At 45.5% G+C, this 23,804-nt stretch overlaps 1 protein-coding gene across 10 annotated transcripts in view; it reads left to right on the top strand.

The window, feature by feature from the left end:
* The first annotated feature begins 47 nt into the window (after window positions 1-47).
* Window positions 48-23,804, top strand: part of COPS7A (COP9 signalosome subunit 7A) — a 27,594-nt gene continuing 3,837 nt past the window's right edge. The window contains exons 1-11 of one of the 10 annotated variants that reach the window (XR_013364369.1): window positions 70-234; window positions 690-894; window positions 2,570-2,645; window positions 2,868-2,956; window positions 4,699-4,922; window positions 5,774-5,879; window positions 6,061-6,212; window positions 10,822-10,941; window positions 12,604-20,093; window positions 21,176-21,246; window positions 23,081-23,274. Coding sequence is in view for 7 of the 10 variants with exons in the window: in XM_077871272.1 (XP_077727398.1) it covers window positions 733-894; window positions 2,570-2,645; window positions 2,868-2,956; window positions 4,699-4,922; window positions 5,774-5,879; window positions 6,061-6,212; window positions 10,822-10,864 (852 nt within the window). In the remaining 3 variants the exon portion in view is untranslated. Of the gene's footprint in view, window positions 321-689; window positions 895-2,569; window positions 2,646-2,867; window positions 2,957-4,698; window positions 4,923-5,773; window positions 5,880-6,060; window positions 6,213-6,379; window positions 7,256-10,821; window positions 12,237-12,603; window positions 20,094-21,175; window positions 21,247-23,080; window positions 23,275-23,804 lie in introns of those variants that run through there. The other 9 variants (XR_013364370.1, XR_013364368.1, XM_077871272.1 and 6 more) reach the window with 9 other exon arrangements.

Below are 23,804 nucleotides of genomic sequence, written 5' to 3'. Positions count from 1 at the left end.
GAATGACTGGCGCTCGCCGGAGCTTCAGCCGTCGGAAGGCGGGGGAGGGGCCTGGCCTCGCCAGAGCGGAAGTACGAGCCGGAAGCCCGCCATAGAGTGTAGTGGCCAGAGCGACTCTGCGGGGAGGTGGCAGGAAAGGCTTGGAACAGCTGCCGGAGGTGACGGAGTGGCTGCCCCGCCCGGTGTGCTGGAAGACGAAGCTTCCAGGTAGCGGCCCGCAGAGTCTGACCCAGGGTACGACGGGGCAGTCGGCGTGAGCCCGCGGTCCCTGGGCGGCCTCTTTAAGGGAGGGGGCGGAGCCACGTGGAAGGATCGTGAGGGTGAGGTCACGTGGTTGGGGGTACTTGTGCGGCACCGTGGAAATTTGAGGGAGCGTGTTGTTAGGGTGGACGCCATGTGACACCCCTTCCCCCACCGCATCCTATGCCTTGGGGTTCAGTGGGGTGCACGTGGTGGGCCTTGGGATCAGGCCCAGGGATGGGGGAGGGGGCCTGGCAACTCTGTCTCAGCCAGGCGTCCGTCAAAGTGGCCGGTTTTCGGATTTCTAGAACCGAGTTTTAGACAGCCCCATCTCTCGTTCTTCATTTGTAGATGTGACTCAGTGCCTCTGCAGTCCAGCCCCTGGCCCCTGTGCTTCCCGCCCTCCCAGGGTTCAGGGACTTCCAGCTTCACATTCTCTCTCCTTGCAGCTCCAGATATCCTGAGCCCAGGCTCTCCCAGCTCAGTGCAGCCATGAGTGCCGAGGTGAAGGTGACAGGGCAGAACCAGGAGCAATTTCTGCTCTTGGCCAAGTCGGCCAAGGGGGCAGCGCTGGCCACACTCATCCACCAGGTGCTGGAGGCTCCTGGTGTCTACGTGTTTGGGGAACTGCTGGATATGCCTAATGTTAGAGAGGTGGGTTCCTGGCCTAGAAGGCACACATGGAAGCTTGGGACTAAGTCTGAATTTGAGAATGGGTGGGCAGGGCTCATTTGCAACCGCATAACCATTCGGTTGAACAGGAATATGGTGATGATTAATTAGCAGCTGGCAAAATAAGTAGGCAAGTAAACCTCTCACTTTCCTTTGCTGATGAATCATCTGTAAAACCCACTGTTTTTCATTTTTAAGCCAAAGAGTGATTCAGAAAAGGAGACCTAATTCCATCCTGTCTCCTCCAATGTAGTACCTCTTAGTAAGATCATGTTGCCTTGATCAGGTCACTTTTACTTTAAGACCTCCGTTTAAAATTGAAACTGATACTGCCCCTCAGTGTCAATTATAGGAATCAGGTCAGATTATGGGAAGTGTAGAATCTGGTACAATTGGGAGGAATGAACATGAAATTGGCAGCCCCTCCTCTCCTCACTTTGTACCCTTTGTTCATTCACTTAAGTTAGATAAGTGCCTAGAAGTGTTAGAAGGTGGCTTTCTCCCCGAGACATGTGGCAAGATGCTAGGGACACAGCAGAGAGAACTGTTCACATAGAGTTAAGAGTTTAAAGTCTAGGGGGTGCTGGATCACCAAGATGTGTGACATCAGCTCAAGTCCTGAGGTGCTATGGCATTGATATGCAGGCAAACTGTGTTAGCTTTTTGAGAGCCAGTAATTGATGGAGTCAATGGATTTAGCCTTCAGGAGTCACTGGTATATGGAGAAAACTCTGGCTGCCTTCTTTCCCTACGCTTTCTTCTACAGTGGAACTAAAGAGGGTCCGTTAAGGTGAAAAAAACAAGCATTTGTTGAGTGCTTGTTTATCTCTGCGGGTCATCTGGGAATACCAGAAAAGTGTAAGACACAGTGCTTATTGTCCTCCTAAAACTTATATTCCAGTTGCAGAGATAAGATGAATGGATATGGCCATGTAAATTACTCATTTAGCAAGTATTTTCTGAGAGCCAAATAGCTCTGCAGACCTGAATAGCTCTGCAGACCTAACTGGATGGGATACCAGGGCCTGGAGCTGTTATCATATTGGAAAGAAAGATATTCTTCGGTAACAGTCTAAGGGTTTGATCGATTAAGTGCCAGAATGAGTGATCCGTGATTGGAGAGGAGATCTGAGTGGGCTGGCCTGGATGATGAAAGCCTCCTGGGTGCTGCAGGTCTGACGTAGAGGCCATGCAGCTCTCAGAGATGAGTGAGGGTAACGCAGGAGTGTTTGGTGAATTGGGAGGTACGGCAGACTGCCTACTCAGATTCAGAAATATTAAACATGCTCTAAGGACCAAAATGCAGTTTACAATGTCTGAGTGCGTGTGTGTGTGTGTACATGCATGTGCGCTCACTACCAAACACTCTGAATGTGCTCAGTTCTGAATTTGGGGTAAGAATGAAGACGTACGGAGAAAGAGGGCATGGTGGATTGGGGGGAGTAGTGTAGACAAGGGCCTGGAGGTGGCAATGAGGCCTTCGTATAGGGAGAGCCATCAGAGAGGCAGAGAAGTCCTGGGGGGGGGGGGGGTTGGGGGCTGGGAGAGCTGATGGGAGAAGGGAGAGATGGGGCCAGAAAGTGGAATTGAAAACAGAATGAGGCTAGGGAACTGGAGAGACGCCTGTCCTGTCACCTCTTCCTTTGTATTTTTGCAGCTAGCTGAGAGTGATTTCGCTTCCACATTCCGGCTACTCACTGTGTTCGCCTATGGGACATATGCTGATTACTTAGGTAACCAGAGGGTTAGAGCTCTGGAGTAGTGGTGGGAGAAGGGCAGTTTCTGGAAGGACTTCAAAGAAATTCCTGGGAAACCCTCCTGGGGTACACAGGGTCAGGGTCAAGACCTGAATTGACATGGAAGACTAAAAAAATTTTTTTAAGTAGAGGGTAGGAAGCTAGGGCTTCCCACGAAAGTGTAATCAAGATTTCCTCTGCTTTGTCCTTTTATCCCAGCTGAAGCCCGGAATCTTCCCCCACTCACGGAGGCTCAGAAGAATAAGCTTCGCCACCTATCAGTTGTCACCTTGGCTGCTAAAGTCAAGGTGAGTGACAGTCCATCACACCCCCCCCCCCACACACACACACACACACACCCGCCCCAGTCATGAGGTAAAGAGGAATGTCCCTTCACAAGGGATGGTCCAAAGGGAGTTTGCACTTAGACAGCCTTGGCCCACACTTAACCAACTGAGCCACCCAGGCATCCCTGAATATTCTTAGTTTTCGGTTTTGTTTGGTTTCATTCAGCATTTTTTTGCATTTTGGGTCAAAATAGCAACCAGGATACCATTTACTTGTTTAGCAATCACCTGCCTCCTCACAATAGGAAGTCCCACACAGGGGTGCCTGGGTGGCTCAGTCGGTTAAGTGTCTGCCTTTGGTTCAGGTCATGGTCCCAGGATCCTGGGATCCCCTCATCGCTGCTCAGCAGGGAGCTTGCTTCTCCCTCTCCGCCCCTCCCCAGCTCATGCCCACTCATGCTCTCCTGCGTGTGCGCTTTGTCTCTCTCTCTCTCTCTTTCTCTCTCCTTGTCAAACAATTGAATAAAAATCCTAGGGATCCCTGGGTGGTGCAGCGGTTTGGCGCCTGCCTTTGGCCCAGGGCGCGATCCTGGAGACCCGGGATCGAATCCCACATCGGGCTCCCGGTGCATGGAGCCTGCTTCTCCCTCTGCCTGTGTCTCTGCCTCTCTCTCTCTCTCTCTCTCTCTCTGTGTGACTATCATAAAAAAAAAAAAAAAAAAAAAAAATCCTAAATAAAGTCCCATACGAATGCCCTCGGCTTTCAGATTTGGCAACAAGGCTCTCTTTTCTGGCGAAGTACTAGGCTTCTATATGCTAGAGTCAGAAGTATTTCAGTTAGTAGTTTCAGTTAGGTTCAGTTTTTTATTAAATATTCCTCTCCCCCCCCCCACCTACGTTCTCTCAACTGTTACTTGATTCTCTTGTCATTCTCATGACTTTACCTAAATCAGGCTCCCTATCGTGAAATGCCGCTTTGGAAGGAAGTGGGAGATAAATGATAAACAGTAACACCAGAGCCCTCCCCCACCTCTTCCCGTTAATGCTAGGCTTGTATGCTCCAAGGTCTGTGTGCTGTCTTGAGCTGTGGCTGGAGGATTGACATCCAGGCAGATGTCACTTTTTTCCTTGATGGTGTGGGAGGTAAAGGGTGGTAGGGGAACGTAAATCTTCTATTTTATTTATTTATTTATTTTTAAGATTTTATTTATTCATGAGAATGCACAGAGAGGAGAGAGAGAGAGAGAGGCAGAGACGCAGGCAGAGGGATAAGCAGGCTCCATGCACTGGGAGCCTGACGTGGGACTCGATCCCGGGTCTCCAGGATTGCGCCCTGGGCCAAAGGCAGGCGCCAAACCGCTGCGCCACCCAGGGATCCCCAAATCTTCTATTTTATTTGCAGTTTTCCTTCTTGGAATGTTTTCAGGTGGCAATACTTTCCCTTATTTTGCCTTAGAACCAGCCTCTTAGGGGCACCTGGGTGGCCCAGTGATTGAGTGTCTGCCTTTGGCTCAGGTCGTGATCCTGGGCTCCTGGGATCAAGTCCCACACCAGGCTCCCTGCAGGGAGCCTGCTTTATCCTCTGCCTATGTCTCTACCTCTCTCTGTCTCTCGTGAATAAATCAATAAAATCTTTAAAACAAACAAAAGAACCAGCCTCTTAGAGGAAATCATTTAGGGGTAGGAGTGGAGGATAGGCAGGGGGGATAAGGAGGGAAGAATCTTGGGAGCCCTTCTATGCTGCAGAACCTCACAAATCCCAGCCTGACCTCCTTGGGCCCCAGTGTATCCCATACGCAGTGTTGCTGGAGGCCCTTGCCCTGCGTAATGTGCGGCAGCTGGAAGACCTCGTCATTGAGGCGGTGTACGCCGATGTGCTCCGCGGCTCTCTGGACCAGCGCAACCAGCGGCTGGAGGTTGACTACAGCATTGGGCGGGACATCCAGCGCCAGGACCTCAGTGCCATCACTCGGACCTTGCAGGAATGGTGAGAACTGGGTCCTGGCCCTGGCTCTTCTCTTCTCACTCTTGGGGGGTTGGGGGGAGGACTGGGCTGGGCTGCATAGGTGGAATCCCAGAGGAAGAAGGGAAGTGAGCTCATTCCTCCAAAAGCTTCCGAGGGCAGAAGGGAGCAGAGGAGGGCCTGGAGAGCAAGAGGCTGGATGCAGTGTCCTTGGCCTAGTAACTGGGGGATGGGAGAGGGAGCAGTACTCTGGAGAAGATCCTCACTGGGATGTTGGAGCCTCACTGTCTTCAGTTGGATTCATCCCACTGGTCTGTAAGCAACACTGTAGGCCATGGGTCTCTTCCACTTCTGTTTCTCTCTTTATATTCTTGTCTAACATGCTTTTTTGTTTTTCCCTTCAGCATCCACCTGTTGTTATATTTAATTAATTTATTTTTTTATTTTTTAAATTTATGATAGTCACAGAGAGAGAGAGAGAGAGAGAGAGAGGCAGAGACATAGGCAGAGGGAGAGGGAGAAGCAGGCTCCATGCACCGGGAGCCCGATGTGGGATGCAATCCCGGGTCTCCAGGATCGCGCCCTGGGCCAAAGGCAGGCGCTAAACCGCTGCACCCCCCAGGGATCCCCCTGTTGTTATATTTAGTTCCTCCTCACAACATTGCACATTATTCCAGGCACTTCCCCTACCTCTCTTGTCCACCAAGTGTCTTTGTGGCTTCTGGGACCCTTGTTGCCCGTGATCTCCAGGTGCCCTGGCTAGGGTTCCTGAATCAGGACAAGGGTTTGGATGCAGGATATTCCAAGTCTGTTTTTTGTGAGTATGTGATCACAGCCTCCCTTTGCTGATGCTTCTCCTTTCTTGATTCTTGCAGGTGTGTGGGCTGTGAGGTGGTGCTGTCAGGCATTGAGGAGCAGGTGAGCCGTGCCAACCAGCACAAAGAACAGCAGCTTGGCCTGAAGCAGCAGATCGAGAGTGAGGTGAGCAGACCAGGGATCCGGATGGGCCCAAGTTCGTGCAGTCCAGGCCAGCTGTTCTGTGCGGGATGGGGGTGTGTGGTGGGGGATGTGGGACTGTGGCTATAGCAAAAAGACAAGGTAGGCAGGGACTGGCTGATTCTGGGTCTTCCGTCATCCTCCCCCATTTCTTTCATTCCGGTAGGTCGCCAATCTGAAAAAAACCATTAAAGTTACAACAGCCGCAGCTGCCGCGGCTACATCTCAGGACCCTGAGCAGCACCTGACTGAGCTGAGGGAACCTGCCCCTGGCACCAACCAGCGCCAGCCCAGCAAGAAAGCCTCAAAGGGCAAGGGGTGAGCCACTATGGCAGGAACTGCTTGCTTCCGGGGTACCCTGCTTTTATTTCAGTGACCTGGCTGTCCTCACCCTCTTTAATTATTTGCATGGGGGTAGACATGGTGGGAGCCCACAGGGGTCAAGGGATTCCCTGCAGCCTCTCTCTCTCTCTTCCCTTTGCCAGGCTCCGAGGGAGCGCCAAGATTTGGTCCAAGTCGAACTGAAGGGACTGTCGTTTCTTCCTTGGGGATGTGGGGTCCCAGCTGCCTGCCTGTCCTTTAGGAGACCTCAGAGAGCCTTCCTGTGCCCCTGGCCAGCTGATAATCTTAGGTTCATGACCCTTAACCTCCCCTTCTCTCCTGACCCTCCTCTAGGGAGGAGGCAAGTACAAGTCATGTTTTTGTTGGTACTTTTGCTTTATGTGACTTTCTTGTGTTTCCCATTGTCTCCCTCCCCCTCCCTGCTATGCTCTCTCCCTGTTTCTTTAAGCGGGGGGAGGGTGGCCAGCATCTGTCCCTGTTCGTTATACGTCATGGAGTAGGTGGGGCTGCTGCTTCTGGAGCATAACCCACGTGTGTTTCTTCTCTTTCTAACCCCCATCCCTGCATGCCTGATCCCCAATTTGTACTCCTTACCCCCAGCCTTTTTTGGGCAGCATCTGAAGAGCCATAGGGCTTCCACCTTTATTCCCACCCAGAGAATTCTGGGAGCCAGTCTCCCATTCTAGGAGTCACTGGACACTTTCATCCTAGAATCCCATCACACTACAGTTGTTTCCTCTCCTCTCTTCTCCCCTTGGGTCCTGGGAATGCTGCTGCTTCAATGACCCCAGAGCCTAAGAACAGCAGCTGTCTCTTGAGATGTTGAGAGATGGTTCTTTCTTAGCCCTGGCTATCTTGGAAAGCCTGATGGCAATCCTGGAAGGATTTATACTTCCTTTTGTGAGTTTGGGGAAGAGAAGGGGATATAGATTGTATAAAAAAAAAAAAAAAAATTATATATACATATATCTATATATAACATGAAACAGAAATAAATCTATGAGAAGTCTATCTACAAACATGCCCTGAAATGGGTATCTTCTGTCTTTGTTATGTGTGGATGGGAAGAAGGCTCATTGTCCATTCTAAAGCAAAGTGCTGGATAAAGAGGAGAACCAGATACTATGTGCTGAGTCCTGGCCTAGGAGCCAGGAGACCTAGATCTTGAGTCATATGACTGTAGACAAATTGCTCAGTGTCCCAGCACTCATTCAGAAGCAGCACATGCTTTCTGAGCACCAATGTGCAAAAAGCACTGACATGGAAAATGACTGTCGCTGGTTCTGCTCTCAAGGAGTTGGAGTTCAGCTTGTTGTTTTCCTTCTTACAGAATTATGAGGGGGAGGAGTTTATAATAACCTTCAGTTTTTACATCAGGACCACACAACTCTTGAGAGCTGCTGTAAGAAGCAGCAGGCTCCTATCCACTATCCAAGGCAGAGCTTCCCATGCTGGGAGAGTTGGTCTCAGTCTAGTGGACTGCTGCGCACTTTTTAGAATTGAGAAGCTCTAGTGTAAGGGATGGTAGACCGCCCCCCCACTACCCAACTTGTACGTGAAGCCATTGCCTCCCAAGGGGTGCCCCCAAGGGTCCCAGTGTTGACTGAGCGGCTTTCCAGAGATTGTGTTTTTCTCTAGGTAGAGATTTAGTACAGACCGCTCTACCAGTGCCAAAGGTCTCAGTCACAGAACTAGAAAGTGGGGTGAGATCCTGGATTTTGGTTAAAAGTGGGCTGGGTGAGCCTCTGGTTTTGAGAGGGCAATGGAGACTTCCCAGGGCCAGTCTAGTGAGCCCTACTTGAGGAATTGACACTCCTGAGTTCTCAGTTTAGCTTTGCTCTTGACAAGTTTGTTGAGCCTCTTTTGTCTTGGTTCTCAGTCTCTACCTCTTCAATAAAGCCCTTCCCTCCACACCCTCCATTGTGTAGAAGTTGCTAATTCCTGGCACTTTGAGCCTGTCCCCTTGCCCCCCCTCTCCCGCCACCCCAACTTTTCACTTGAACTTAGTATCTTGTTTTCTTGTAAGCTAGTTCCAGCCAGTGGCACGCCATAATTCTCTGAGCTCTCTAGTTCCAGCCTTCAGTGGATGGCTCTGTGTCCAACTGTGGGCTGAGTCGGGACTGCCTGGCTTAACACCCAGAGATGGAAGGGGACCATTCACATGTTCCTGAAGACATGCAAATGCAATTTGTCTTTGACTTAGAAAGACGGGGCTCTTGGCTACCAAGGCATGAAGAAGGGGGAGCAGATTATTTTGGGACTCAGTTTTTGACCATGAAACTTGGTTCAGGATTTAGAGACTTCATGTTTGACCAAGCTCGGGGCACCAGAATATTTCTAATCAATCTTACCATCACTGGCACACACTGATCCCTAATGTACAGCAGTCTTAGGTAGTCTTACGGCTGGACCACTATGGTAGGAGGAGAAAGAGGATTTGCCTTTATGAGAATTCAGAGTTCATGCACATGAAACTAGTGACACTTAAAATACTAAGCCATAGTGTCTGAAGCTAAAAACAGCAACCAGACTGTGTACATCTTTATGCATAAGAAGAGCAAAGACAACGTCTACAGTCACTATTCATGAAATCCTGTTGAGGAGAGATTGGAAATTCTCCGTGTAGATGTGTCTTCCAACATGGGTGATAGAAGGGAGCTTTGGGCAGTCTAGGCAATGTATTACCTATCTGATATAATGTAACAAATTACCCTAAAATTTAGTGGCTTAAAACAACACATTTATTGTCTGTTTCTGTGGCTTGGGAATGTGGGGCACACTTTTCTGTCTCAGAGTCTCTCACAAAGTTGCAATCAAAGTGTTAGCTGGAGCCATACCTCATTTCTGGGCTGGCTGTTGGTCAGAGGCAACCCAGGTAGTTCTCCATCAGAGCAAAAGCCAGAGAGACTACATCAGGAAAGCAGAATTGGTCTTGTTATCTAGTCACAGAAGAGGTATCCCATTAGTTTTACAAGTCCCCCGTTCCAGCCTATTGACTATCAGAAGGCAGGGGTCACTGTGGAAGTCATATTAGAAATTTCTTACCACAGGCAGTGTTTCTGTGGGCCACCAGCATATCATACCAGCATCTGATGCTGGTAGCCCACAGAAACACTAGGGGATTTTTTGAAAATGCATATTCCTGGACCCCACTCCCACCCCAGTTCCTACTGAATTAGAATCTCCAGGATGTGGACTAGAAATATGCCTTCACTGTCCTCATTGACTCAGCTGTGAGCTGAGAAGTCCCATTTATATAAGCAGACTTGCCCAGATTAGTGCCAACTTGGATCAGCTAAAAGGCAATGCAGGGCCTTGGAGACAGGTAAGGAGGCCTAGGGTCACCATCTGGAACAGAAGGATGTACAAAGGTGAAACTTTGAGTACAGGACAAGAGAGAGGACTTGTCTCATGCTTTGAGGTTCTTAAGTATATGGCTAAGTATTTAAAAGTGTGATAAGTACTAAGATGTATAGGGTGACATGAAAGCATTTAACATTGGGATCTATATCTTACCTGGGGTCAGAAAAGCCTTCTTCAAGGATGTGACCTTTCAACTGAAACTAGAAGCTAAAGTGGCAGTTAGCCTGATGGAGGATGAGCATTTTTTTTTAAGATTTTTTTATTTATTTATTCATGACACACAGAGAGAGAGAGAGAGGCAGAGACACAGGCAGAGGGAGAAGCAGGCACCGGCAGGGAGCCGGACGCGGGACTCGATCCCGGGTCTCCAGGATCACACCCCAAGCTGAAGGTGGTGCTAAACCGCTGGGCCACTGGGGCTGCCTAGAGGATGAGCATTTTGGGTGGGAGGAAGAGTGTGATGAAAGGTTTTATCCTGTAACCTACTGCCTCTACCCTAATAAATGCATAATTTGGGGAGTGGGGCAGGGAATATAATTCTATACTTAGATATTCATTTGTTATTCAATGAATTTGTAAATATATCTTGACTGAAAAATCTGAAATAATATTAAACCATAATGTATATGTTTTATGTGTTGGCAATAGGGGTTTTGGGTGATTTTTGTCTTTTTTACCTATCTCTGTTGTCCCATCTTTTTTACAATAGTTTAATATTCATTAAGTGCTTACTATAGTCAAGCGTTATTGTAAGTGCTTTACATATATAAATTCATTTAATCCACACAATAGCCTTTTGAGGTTGATACCACTATTATCCTCTTCTAAAGATGACAGAAAAGGCACAGAGACGTTATGTAACTTGTTCAGGACCACACAGATTATAGATGGAACAGGCGCATCCCACTCCCATCACTCCCAATGCTCCTGGACAGAATGCATGGGGCAATTGTATGAGATCTCAGAGAAGTAAATGGTAACAGGGAGGAAGAAACCAGAATTTGAAGTTCCGTGAAACCAGTGGTGTTTGCCATTTCCCTCACCTCCGTTATTGCCCAGAGTGGACTCAAAGGTGACCCCAAACCTGTACATCATTCAACCTGAATGAACTCCTCTTGGAGCCATCTATTGCAAGTCTGAGGAGCAGGAAAGGGACTCCTCAGGGTCAGAGAATAGAGGAATCACCTGTTGTTTTTCTTTTTTCCTTCTCTTCCACCTCTAGCCCCAGGCGGTACCATGGTGGTGTAGGTACAGCAGCAAAATGACAGCAGTAGTGGCTGGGCAGGCACTGAAAACTGGAGGAGGAGGATTCCCCTACTACAGGACCTGTGGTCCCAAAAGTGTGAGGCCAATCTCTTTGCTTTTTTTCTTTGTTCTGTTGATGTTTAGCTCAGACACATAATGGGAAATACTCAGCAGAGTAGAGAAACTAAAGCCCCCCACCCCCCTCTTTTGCCAGAGGATTGGGAAAGGAAGACCCAGAGAATCAAAGTGTCAGGACGATCACAGAGAGGAGGGAAACTGAGAGTCCTATAGAGTTGTGTGTGAACTCCTGGGCTCACTGCAAAGCTGCACAAGCATGCATCTGACCTTAAGCATCCTACCAAAGCTTTATGAATTGAGCTACAATGTGGACCACTATCCAGGTCTGATTAATCATTGGGCAGCACACATTCAGGATTGATTTAAATGGCATCACAAACTGAAAGTTAAACTCACATTGGAACCACAAGGCAAAGAAGATAAATTATTGCCTGAACCAAACTGGTCAATCGTGTGCTAAAACGAAAAACATTCCCATTAGGATTTTAGTAAGATCCAGAGTCTTAAACAATATTCAAAGTATCCAGAATTCAATCTAAAATTACTCAGCATACAAAGAACTCTCCAGGGAAAAGACAACCAACCCCAAGACAGAGATGTTGGAATTTAAAGCAAAGACTTCAAAGCAGTTAGTATAACTATACTGGAAGAAGAAAGAGAGGAGGCTTTTGAAACAAATGGTAAGATAGAAAGTTTTATCAAAGAAATAGAAGACCTAAGGAAAAGCCTAATGGAAATTTTAGAACTGCAAAGTAGGAGTAGCCAAAACAAAATGTTCACTGGATAGCAGAATGGAGATGACAAAGGAGTGACTTTGAAGATAGTTAATATGTAAGTTATAACAAACAAAAAAGATAAAACAGAATCTCAGAGACCTGTGGGACAAGACCAAAAGATCTGACATTTGTGTCAACAGAGTCCCAGAAGGTGCAGAGAAAAAGTATGAAATAGGAAAATTATTGGCAGTTCTTATGGCTAAAATGGTCCCAAATTTGGCAAAAGCCAAATACAGATTCAAGAAGCTTGGTGAAGAGCAAACAATATACTCAAATCTATGACCAGACACAATAAATTGCTGAAAATTAAAAACAAAAATATCCAAAGAACATCTAGAGAAAAACAACCAATTTCATTTAAGGGAACAATAACTCAGATTACTGCAGATTTCTCATCAAAACTATGGAAACCAGAGGGAACTGGAATCACTTAAGGTGCTGAAAGAAAACTGTCAATTCAAAATTCTATATCCAATGAAAGCGTCACTCAGAAGTTAATGTAAAATAAAGACAGTCTTGGGGATGCCTGGGTGGCTCAGCCGCTCTGCCTCTGCCTCTTTCTTTCTCTCTGTGTCTCTCGTGAATAAATAAAATCTTAAAAAAAAAAAGAGAGAGAGAGAGAGAGATTCTTAGGTGAAAGAAAGTATAAGGATTTGCCATAGCAGAGCTGCTGTAGAAAAAATGCTAAAGGGAGTGCCTGGGCAGCTCAGCTGGTTAAGCAGCTGACTCTTGATTTTGGTTCAGGTCATGATATCAAGGTCAAGAGATGGAGCCCTGAGTCAGGGTGGGGAGGAGGGGGGTCCATGCTCAGCAGGGAGTCTGCTTCAGGAGTCTCTTCTCCCTCTACCCCTCCCCATGCTTGCTTGCTCACTCTCTCTCTAAAATATTTTTTTAAAACGCTAAAGGAAGTTCTTCAGACAAAAGAAAAATAGTGACTGAGGAAACTTGGGACATCAGGAAGGAAGAGCAACATGAATGGTAAATATAGATTGTTCTCTCTCTCTCTCTCTCTTTTTTTTTTTTTTTTTTTTTTTTTTTTTTAGGATCTTATTTATTCATTCAGGAGAGAGAGACAGAGAGAAAGAAAGAGGCAGAGATGCAGGCAGAGGGAGAAGCAGGCTCCATGCAGGGAACCCGATGTGGGACTCGATCCAGGGTCTCCAGGATCACACCCTGGGCCGAATGCAGGCACTAAACCACTGAGCCACCCAGGCATCCCTAGATTGTTCTCTTAAGTCTTTAAAATGTCTGCAACAGTTGAAAGTAAAAATTATAAAACTATGATAGGTTTTCAGCATTTGTAGATGTAATACATATGACAATTATAATATAAAGAAGAGGCAATAGGGATACCTAGGTGGCTCAGCAGTTGGGCAGCTGCCTTTGGCTGAGGTCCTGATCCCAGGATCCAGGATTGAGTCCTACATCAGGCTCTCCTCATGGAGCCTGCTTCTCCCTCTGCCTGTGTCTCTGCCTCTCTCTCTGTGTGTCTCTCATGAATAAATAAATAAAATCTTAAAAAAAAAAAAAGAGATAATAAAGCAATCTAACGTGGTAGTAAAGTCTACATTTAGAAGTGGTGATGTACAGATGGGTTTTTTTTTATGTACAGATTCTGACTGAACTATGATAAGTGTGTATTTTCTTTTTTTAATCTTTTTTTTAAATTTTTATTTATTTATGATAGTCACAGAGAGAGAGAGAGAGGCAGAGACATAGGCAGAGGGAGAAGCAGGCTCCATGCACTGGGAGCCCAACGTGGGATTCGATCCCGGGTCTCCAGGATCACGCCCTGGGCCAAAGGCAGGTGCTAAACCACTGCGCCACCCAGGGATCCCTGTATTTTCAAATCCCTAGAGCAGGAATTAGTAAGACACACACCACAGGCCAGATCCAGCCCATTACCTGTTTTTGTAAATAAAATGCTATGAGAACATAGTTATCACTTACTCATTTACATATTATCTGTGGCTGCTTTCCCATGATAGAACCACAGGCCCAGAGGTTTGCTTATGGATTCTTTGTTGTTTTTCTGGTCTTTGTTTTTTAATTTCATTATAGATGACCTATAGTGGTATATTAGATTCAAGTGTAAAATATAGTGATTCAACAATTCTGTACATTACTCAGGGCTTATTATAAGTGCACTTCTTAATCCCCATCACCTATTTCACCCATCCCTCACTCACCTCCTCTCTGATAACCATCAGTTTGTTATTCGCAGTTAAGAGTCTGTTTCTTGGCCTGTCTCTCTCTTTGCTCATTTGTTTTGTTTCTTAATTCCACATATGAGTATTATCTTTCTCTGACTGACTTATTTTGCTTAGGATAATATTCCCTCACTCCATCCTTGTCATTACAAATGGCAAGATTTCATTCTTTATGACCGAATAATATTCCTTTGTGTATATATACCACATCTTCTTTTCCATTCATTTATCGATGGACATGGCCTGCTTCCATAATTTAGCTATTGTAAATAATGCTGCTATAAATATAGGGATGTGTGTATCCCGTTGAATTAGTGTTTTTGTATTTTGGGGGTAAATATCCAGTATTACAATTACTGGGTCATAGGGTAGTTCTATTTTTAACTTTTTGAGGAATTTCCATACTGTTTTTCCACAGTGGCTGCACCAGTTTACAGCACCAGACTTGAGTGTTGCAACAGACATTGTGTGACCTGCAAAGACTAACATATTGTCTGGTCCTTCACAGAAAAAGCTTGCCTTTCCTGCCACAGAGCAACCACTTTAAAAAAAAAAAAAAAAGAAGAAGAAGAGAAAAGAAAAATTTAGTGAAAAAAAAATAAAGTAGAATACTAAATAATATCCAAATAGGGGTGCCTGGGTGGCTCAGTTGGTTAAGTGTCTACCTTCAGCTTAGGTCATGATCTCAGGGTCCTGAGATCAAGCCCTATGTGAGGCTCCCTTCTTAGTGGGCTGTCTGCTTCTCTCTCTCCCTCTGCCACTCCCCCTTACTTGTGCAAGCATCTTCTCTCTCTCAAAAATCTTTAAAAATAGGGATGCCTGGGTGGCTCACCAGTTGAGTGCTTGCCTTTGGTCCAGCGTGTGATCCTGGAGTCCCGGGATCGAGTCCTACATTGGGCTCCCTGCATAGAACCTGCTTCTCTCTCTGCCTATATCTCTGCCTCTCTCTCTCTCATGAATAAATAAATAAAATCTTAAAAAAATAATAATATCCAAATCAACAACAAAAGCTGAAAAGTGGAAATAGCTGAATTATAAACAGGACCAAACAATAATAAAATGATGAGAAGTAAATTCAAACATATTAATACTTATATTAAATGTAAGTAGCCTTGGGATCCCTGGGTGGCGCAGCGGATTGGCGCCTGCCTTTGGCCCAGGGCACAATCCTGGAGACCCGGGATCGAATCCCACTCGGGCTCCCGGTGCATGGAGCCTGCTTCTCCCTCTGCCTATGTCTCTGCCTCTCTCTCTCTCTCTCTCTGTATGACTATCACAAATAAATAAAATTTAAAAAAAATTTTTTTTAATGTAAGTAGCCTTTATACACCAACTAAATGACAGATTATCAAAATGGATTTTAAGTGACGCCTGGATGGCTCAGCAGTTGGGCTCTGCTTTTGGCTCAGGGTGTGATTCTGGAGTTCAGGGATCGAGTCCCACAACAGGCTCCTGTGGGGAGCCTGCTTCTCCCTCTGGCTGTGTCTCTGCCTCTCTGTATCTCTCGTTAATAAATAAATAAAATCTTTAAAAACAAAGAAAGCTGAAGTAGCTATAATCGTATCAGGCAAGTTAACTTCAGAACAAAGAAAATTACCAGGAATAAAGAAGAACATTACATTATGATAAAAAGTTTGGTTTTTCCAAGAAGATTTAATTCTAAATGTCTCTGCATCTAACTGCAGAGCTTCAAAATGCATGATGCAAAAACTGACATATTAAAGGAAAAAAACGGACATATCCAAAATTGTAGTTGAAAATGCCAAAACTCTTTTCCCAGTAACCATCAGAACAAGTAAACAAAATTAGCAAATGTATAGAAATATGTAGAACTGAATAATGTCATCAACTGAAAGGATCTAACTGGGAGATCCGTGGGTGGCTCAGTGGTTTAGCGCCTGCCTTTGGCCCAGGGTGTGATCCTGGAGTCCAGAGATCGAGTCCCGCATCGGTCTCCCTGCATGGAGCCTGCTTCTCCCTCTGCCTGTGTCTCTGCCTCTCTCTCTCTCTCTCTCTGTGTGTCTCATTAATAAATAAATAAAATCTTTTAAAAAAATGAAAGGATCTAACTGAAATTTATAGAACACTTACCCAACACAGCAGAATGACAATTTCTTTTCAAATGCATATGGCACATTTACCAAGACAGATCATGTCCTGAGTCCTAAAACAAACCTCAACAAGTCTAAAAGGATTGAAGTCATACAAAGTATGCTTTCTGACCATAATGAAATTAAAACTAGAAATCAATAACAGAAAGATAACAGGGAAATCTCCAAACACACAGAAACTAAACAACCTACTTGTAAATAATCCAATGATCAAAAAGAAAGTTCCAAGAGGGGCACCTGGGTGGCTCAGTTGGTTAAGCATCTGCTTTTGGCTCAGGTCATGATCTCAGGATCCTAGGATTGAGCCTCATGTCAAGCTCTGCACTCAGTGGGGAGTCTGCTTGTTCCTCTCCCTCTGCCTCTCTCCTCTGCTCATGCTCTCTCTGCCTTCCTCTCAAACAAATACATAAACTCTTTTTAAAAAAGAAGGAAAATACAAAATATCAAAATACGTGGGATGCAGCTAAAGTAGTGATTAAAGAAAATGATCACATCAAATGTTTTTATTAGGAAAGAAGAAAGGTCTCAATGTCAACAATCTCTACTTCTACCTTGAGAAGATACACGAACAGCAAAAATAAACACAAAGCAAGCAGAAGGAAAACATAAGAGCAGGAATTAGTGAAATTTATTTATTTATTTTTTAAGATTTTTATTTATTCATGAGAATGCACAGAGAAGAGAGAGATAGGCAGAGACGCAGGCAGAGGGAGAAGCAGGCTCCATGCACCGGGAGCCCGACGTGGGACTCGATCCCAGGTCTCCAGGATCGCGCCCTGGGCCAAAGGCAGGCGCCAAACCTCTGCGCCACCCAGGGATCCCTGTGAAATTCATCTTTTAAAAAGACTTTATTTATTCATGAGAGAGACAGAGAGGCAGAGACACAGGCAGAGGGAGGAGCAGGCTTCATGCAGGGAGCTGGATATGGGACTTGATCCCGGATCCTGAGGTCATGCCCTGAACCAAAAGCAGACACCCAATTGCTGAGCTACCCAGGCTTTCCAGGAATTAGTGAAATTTAGAGGTGCCTAGCTGGCTCAGTCGGTAGAATATACAACTCTTGATCTTGAAGTTGTGAGATTGAGGCCCATGCTAGGTGTAGAAATCACTTAAAAATAAAAGAATATTTTTTAAAAAAGAAATTAATGAAATTGAAAATAGAAAAAAATTAATGAAACCCAAAGTCAATTGTTTGAAATGATCAATAAAACTGATAAACCTCTAGCCATACTGACCCCAAAAAATTTTTAATTAAAAAAAAAAGACGCCTGGCTGGCTCAGGTGGTAGAGCATATGACTTTTTTTTCTTTTTAATAGCATGCAACTCTTGATCTCAGAATTGTGAGTTTGAGACTCCCATTGGATGTAGAGAGTACTTAAAAATAAAATATTTTTAAAAAATTTTTAAAAAGACAACAAGAAATACCTATATCAGGATATCACTAAACTGCCCCCACAGACATTAAAAGGTTAGTAAGGGAATATGACAAATAATCCTACACATATAAATTCAACAATTTAGATAAAATGGACCAACACCTTGAAAGCCATAAGCTACTAAAACTCACCCAAGAAAAAGAAAGAAGTAAATATCAAGTGCAGAACTATAAAGCTTTTAAGAAATAACATAGGAGAAAATCTTTTAGTTACCCAGAGTTAGGCAAAATGTTCTTAGATATGATACCCAAAACATATTTTTTAAAGATTTTATTTATTTATTCATGAGAGACACACAGAGAGAGATGGAGACATACGCAGAGGGAGAAGCAGGCTCCTCACAGGGAGCCTGATGCGGGACTCGATTCTTGGACCCCGGGATCACACCCTGAGCCAAAGCAGATGTTCAACCGCTGAGCCACCCAGGCATCCCAATGACACCCAAAATATGATACAAAAGAAAATGATGGTAAGTTGGACTTCATCTTAATTGCAACTTTTGCTTTGAAAAAGAAGATGTTGGGACACCTGGGTAGCTCAGTGGTTGAATGTCTGCCTTTGGCTCAGGTCCTGGGATCGAGTCCTGTATTGGGCTCCCCACAAGGAGTCTGCTTCTCCCTCTGCCTGTCTCTGCCTCTCTCTCTGTATCTCTTATGAATAAGTAGATAAAATCTGAAAAAAATTTTTTGAGGTAAAAAAAAAGAAAAAGATGTCAAGAGGAGGAAAAGACAAGCTACAGAATGGGAGAGAATTGTTTGCAAATCCTATTAGCAAAGGACTTCTAACCAGAATATGTAAAGAACACTCTTGGGGATCCCTGGGTGGCTCAGCAGTTTGGCACCTGCCTTTGTCCCAGGGCGTGATCCTGGAGTCCCGGGATCGAGTCCCACATCGGGCTCCCTGCATGGAGCTTGCTTCTCCCTCTGCTTGTGTGTCTGCCTCTCTCTCTCTCTCTCTCTCTCTCTCTCTGTCTCTCTCATGAATAAATAAATAAAATCTTAAAAAAAAAAAAAGAATGCTCCAAACTCAACTGTAAGGAAATAAACAGCCCAGTTTTGAAAAATGGCAGGAAGACTTACAGACACTTCATCAAAGAAGCTATAATGATGGCAAATAAGCACATGAAGAGATGTTCAACATCATTAGTCACTAGGGAAATACAAATTAAAACCATGACAAGGTATCTATTAGAATAAATAGAAGAACACCTACGCACTTAATAGAATGGGTAAAATAAAATAAAAACTGACAATACTAACTGCTGGCAAGGATGCAAAAAGCAGCCAGGACTCTCTTACATTGCTGGTGAGAATGAAAAATGGTGTAACTGCCCTGGAAAAGTTTGGCATTTTCTTGTAAATCTAAATATACACTTACCATATGACCTAGCAATCCCACTCCATTTCATTCCTAAAGAAGTTAAAACACATTCACACAAAAGCCTGTACACAAATGTTTATAGCAACTCTGTTCATAATTGCCCCAAACTGGAAACTAGAATATCCTCAGACGGGTGAATGGATAAACAGACTATAAACACACAGAGGGACGCCTGGGTGGCTCAGCAGTTGAGCGTCTACCTTGGGCTCAGGGCGTGATCCCGGGGTCCAGGATTGAGTCCCACATCAGGCTCCCCGCAGGGATCCTGCTTCTCCCTCTGCCTGTGTCTCTGCCTCTCTCTGTGTGTCTCATGAATAAATAAATAAAATCTTTAAAAACAAAAACAACCCCACACAGAATACTACTCTGCAATAAAAAGGAGTAAATTATGAATAACATGCAACAAACAGGGCAGCCCCGGTGGCGCAGCGGTTTAGCGCCGCCTACAGCCCAGGGCGTGATCCTGGAGACCTGGGATCTAGCCCCGCGTCGGGCTCTCTGTATGATGCCTGCTTCTCCCTCTGCCTGTGTCTCTGTCTCTCTCTCTCTCTCTGTCTCTATGAATAAATAAATAAAATTTTTTAAAAAAATGCAACAAACAACATGAGTGAATCTCAAAGGCATTATACTGAGTGAAAGAGCTACTTTCATATATGATTTCATTATATGACATTCTTGAAACGGCAGAGTTACAGCAATGGAGAACAAATCAGTGGTTGTCAAGGGTTAGGATTAGAGGAAGGGTGTGACTACAAAGGAGCAGCAGGAGGGTGTTCAGGGTGATGGAACTGTTTTGATCCTGATGGCGGTGCTTACACCAATCTGCGTGTGTTAACACAGAACTGTACACACACACATACACAGCAATTTTATTATATGTTTAAAAAATACAAGATTAAAAAAACATGTTCTGGGCTGCTGGCATTCATCATTTTAAATATGATGTTATTACTGGAGTAAATTTTAATATGAATTAAAACTTTGAAAGGACTCCCATGGTGAATCTTTATAGCACATTGGTATCATTTGTGTCAATCTAGATTTTGAGTCCTGGCTCTTGCAGTGCTGCTAGGTAGCTAGCTGCCTGATGATGTTCAACAAGTCACCTCTGTTTCTTAAGCAATGACGCAAGGGGGTTTGGATATGTGTAATTGTTGCTAAGCTGCGTTGGAATCCTCTCTAACCTCGAGATTCTGCTTTAGTAAGTCTGGAGTGGTGATGCCCATCTACTGCCACATTTGGGAAGGTGCAGGGAAGGTGATCTAACCCTAGAGATGTTATTTATATCATATACTGGGGTGGCTTAAACTAAGGGTCTATCTGAATTGGGAATCAGTGTCTGTCCTTGCCTGGCATGTTCCCTGCCCCTGACCCACACAAATCCAGTATATCTTAACTAAGCTCACCAGTAGTTTTCTAAGAACCTTGCCATCAAACCACTTCCCACCTCAGTGTGACCTTGACCTTTCCTAAGTGTATTTCTGCTTCTCCCTTTTAGAGACTCAATGCGATATCTACGACCCTTTCCCACGCCCTCTCTCTTATCCTCATTTCATGTGTCCCAATGTCCTAGGCCCCACCCTTCAGACACATGGTTGGCCTCTTGGCTGGAGAACACTTACGTCTTAGAGATGATTGTCCAGAACCTGCAAGCTGTCAGGTGGCAGGTGACAGCAGATGAAGAGGATGGGATGGATGCTGAGAAAAACTTGGGCCAGCACCCTATTCCTATGCAAAAAATAAGGTCCTCAGGGAAGAAAAGAATCATAAAAGGCAGAAAAAGGGCAAAGAACTCTGAGTACTAACTTAGCTTGTCTCATCCCAGGGACAGTCTAGGGCTGAGAGGGAGAAGTATCACCTGCTTGTCCTGGTCTCCCTGGAGACCGTTTATTTTATTTAGAGATTTTATTTATTCATGAGAGAGACAGAAAGGAAGGCAGAGACACATGCAGAGGGAGAAGCAGGCTCCCCGTGGGGAGCCCGATATGGGACTCGATCCCGGGACCCTAGGATCACAACCTGAGCTGAAGGCAGACGCTCAACCACTGAGCCACCCAGGTGCCCCTGGAGTTACCATTTAAGGGTGGACATTGAGGATAGGAGGCTCGGAGCTGTCGGCACTCTGCCCACCTTCCACAGCAGCTCTGCCGGCCTCCTGCATCCCGGGCCCCACACCATGCCAGCTCCGTGCCTTCCGTAGGCTCTCCCCAGGGACAGAGGCTAGTGGAGAGGCTGCTTAGGAGAACCACCTACCCTCCCCCCCTGCCCACAGTCCCCAGTTTTTTCTCTTGTCTCTTAGCATTTCCTATGCCTAACTGTCCCCATTTTCACCTCCCCAGCTTCTAGCACAACCTTGCCTGGATCCACTGCTCCTATCTGAGGTCCCCGGTGATATCTAAGAGGTAGAGAGGTAGAGGCTACTTTTTTTTCTTATTCCTATCCCAACTGGAATGGTCTGGAAGAAGAGTCCTTGGTCCCTGCTGCTCCCTCAGCCCTCACAACGACCTGTGCCCAGGACTGGGAGCATCATGGCAGGGCAGATATGTGGAGTATTTAAGTGGACTGGGAATATGTGGGTTGGGAGACTTGAATACTGGGTTTTTATTATGGATCAACTCCTGGTTCTCTGGGTAACCAGTTTGTGAGCTGGGTATCGGATTGCAGAATGGTGGAGAAAGGGGGCATCAGGTAAAAGGTGTTAGTAGGACTCAAGGCTCTTGGTTATCATAGGAAGGAAAACATCCCAAACTGCAAGCAGGGCTTGCAAGAGTGGCCCAAAACTCTGAACCAAACGTTTCTTACAAAACATTTGTTTCAACTTTTTAAGTCTCTAAAGCCGAGGCATGAAAAGTGTGAAAGATAATAACTGGTAGCTGGGAGAACAGAGGGCTGGAGGCCAGGATGATGATTTCCAAGTTATGTCTGGAAGTATTCTAGGACCCCCAAGGATGGAGTCCAGAGAGAAGGACCACCAGAGAACACTGAAGGAGCAAGACAATAATCAGGGAGAAATCAGTCATTTATATCTCATGTACTGTGTCACATGCTTTCTCTGTGCTCACGGATTTCTCATCGTTCCAAAGTATGGACCCATGTCCCCACTGCCATCAGCGCCTAGAAAGTTCCATTTTACAAAATGGGAGACTGATGTTGAAAGATTAAGAATCTTTCCCAATCGTAGCTAAGCGGTGGAGCAGGTCTTGCTTATGGCAGGCTGTAGTCATCATTTCACTCCTCTAGGTAATTCAGTCTCCCACCAACTATCAGCCGTGGGGGAAATAATGAGTCTGACATGTCCTCTGGACGTCAGGCCAAAGGCTTGAGGGGATGGCTATTGTGAATGAGGCCAGCCCAGTTGGAGAGCTGACCAGAAATAAAATGTCAGCTTTCTTCCTGAGAGTTCCTTTTCTATCTCTATCTTCTGGCCCTCACCCTACTGACCTGGCAGACAGGTCAGTACATGCCAAGGGGCTGGTTCCTGAGCTCCTTACTCGGTGGCTGCTGCTAACTAATTGCCCACAACATCTCGCTGCTCACAACTAGTCACAGGCCCTAGGAAGGAGTGCTGGGTTGAAGGGTGGTCCTCACCCAAGAGCAGGGAGTAGGGGTGAGAATTAGTTCATGTGTCTGAAAGCCAGGACCTGCATGGGAGATCTTATGCAACACTAGGTTGACTCACCTAGATTGAAATCAGGGCAACCCTTGCCCTGCTCCGGCCCCCACTCAGAACCATACCCGCCAGTGTGGGCACTATGATTGAAATCCAGGTTGGCAAGTTGGGGTGTGAACTGTAGCCTTAGATTTTATGGCTGGTAAGACACTTCAAAGCTGAGGTCCAGGGAAGTGAATGACCTGCCCAAGACCACTTGGCTATAGTTGATGACAGAGCCAAGGACTCAGCCTCTGGGCATCTTTTATACAAGTCTTGTGCTCTCTTTCCTGTGGGCTCCTCTGAAGATCCACTCCCAGAGGAAGGAAATATGAGTCTATTTGAACAGAGCCCAGGGGACACTTGAAACTGAGGGGAGCTGTGCTCAGAGTCCCATCATTTACAGTTCAACAACACAGGTGGAGATGAATTATCTATATAGGCACCCCACCCAACTCTTCAAAAGTTCATGTTACGCCACTTCACATTTACAAAACACCAACGTTAATACCAGTTTTGGCCAACACAGAGAGATACAAAGAGATTTTTGCTTTTACGAGACAGGTGAAAATAGCTATCAGCATTTGTTTTGCAGGTTATAGAGGCGACACACACCGCAAGGGTGGCACCACCAAGCTCCTTCCCCCTGAGCTCTATGCAGCTTCTCTCCATCAAACCGAACTTTGGAACTGTCTGTGAGCTCTAGTTTGTGCGTCCCTTAGCAAGATGGTTTCAGGAAAATCCAAGAGGTTCTATTTGGAGTCTGGGAACGCTTGAGAGCTTTTCCATGTAAGTTAATGGCAATTGGTTCACCTTCTGCCATTTCAGCTTGTAAAAGATTTTGCAGGAATGCTCTGCTTTTGGAGAGAGGGAAATCTGTGCCTATTTGACTTCTGAGATTCCTGGATTCTCTTAGCCACTCGGTGGGTTCCCTTAACCCTGGTCATGCATCTTCACCAGGCCTATTTAATGAGATTTGGCACCTGCCCTAAAATAGAGTCAGCACCTGGCTGTTAAACTCAACTTCATCCCTCTACTCATTCAGCAACTAGACAGATCTCTGGAATCTGTTCACAGAGGACATGGGAAAGATCCCCCCTTCCTTGAGAGGAGTTATTTTTTGTGTATGTTATTTTTTAATAAAGATCTACGTCCCACATGGGGCCTGACCTCACAACCCCAGGATTGAGGGTTGTGTGCTCTACTGACTGGGCCAGCCAGGCACCCATTACTTTGTTTTTTGACTTCGATTTACCACAAACTGCAAGGAACTGAAGATTTTCATAAAGAAGAAACCATCACCACTCTTTATAAGCATC

This window comes from Canis aureus, chromosome 25 (assembly GCF_053574225.1).
Source record: "Canis aureus isolate CA01 chromosome 25, VMU_Caureus_v.1.0, whole genome shotgun sequence".
NCBI classification, from domain to species: domain Eukaryota; kingdom Metazoa; phylum Chordata; class Mammalia; order Carnivora; family Canidae; genus Canis; species Canis aureus.
The sequence above is the reverse complement of the archived record's forward strand: the minus strand, read 5'-3'. Positions and strand labels throughout refer to the sequence as shown.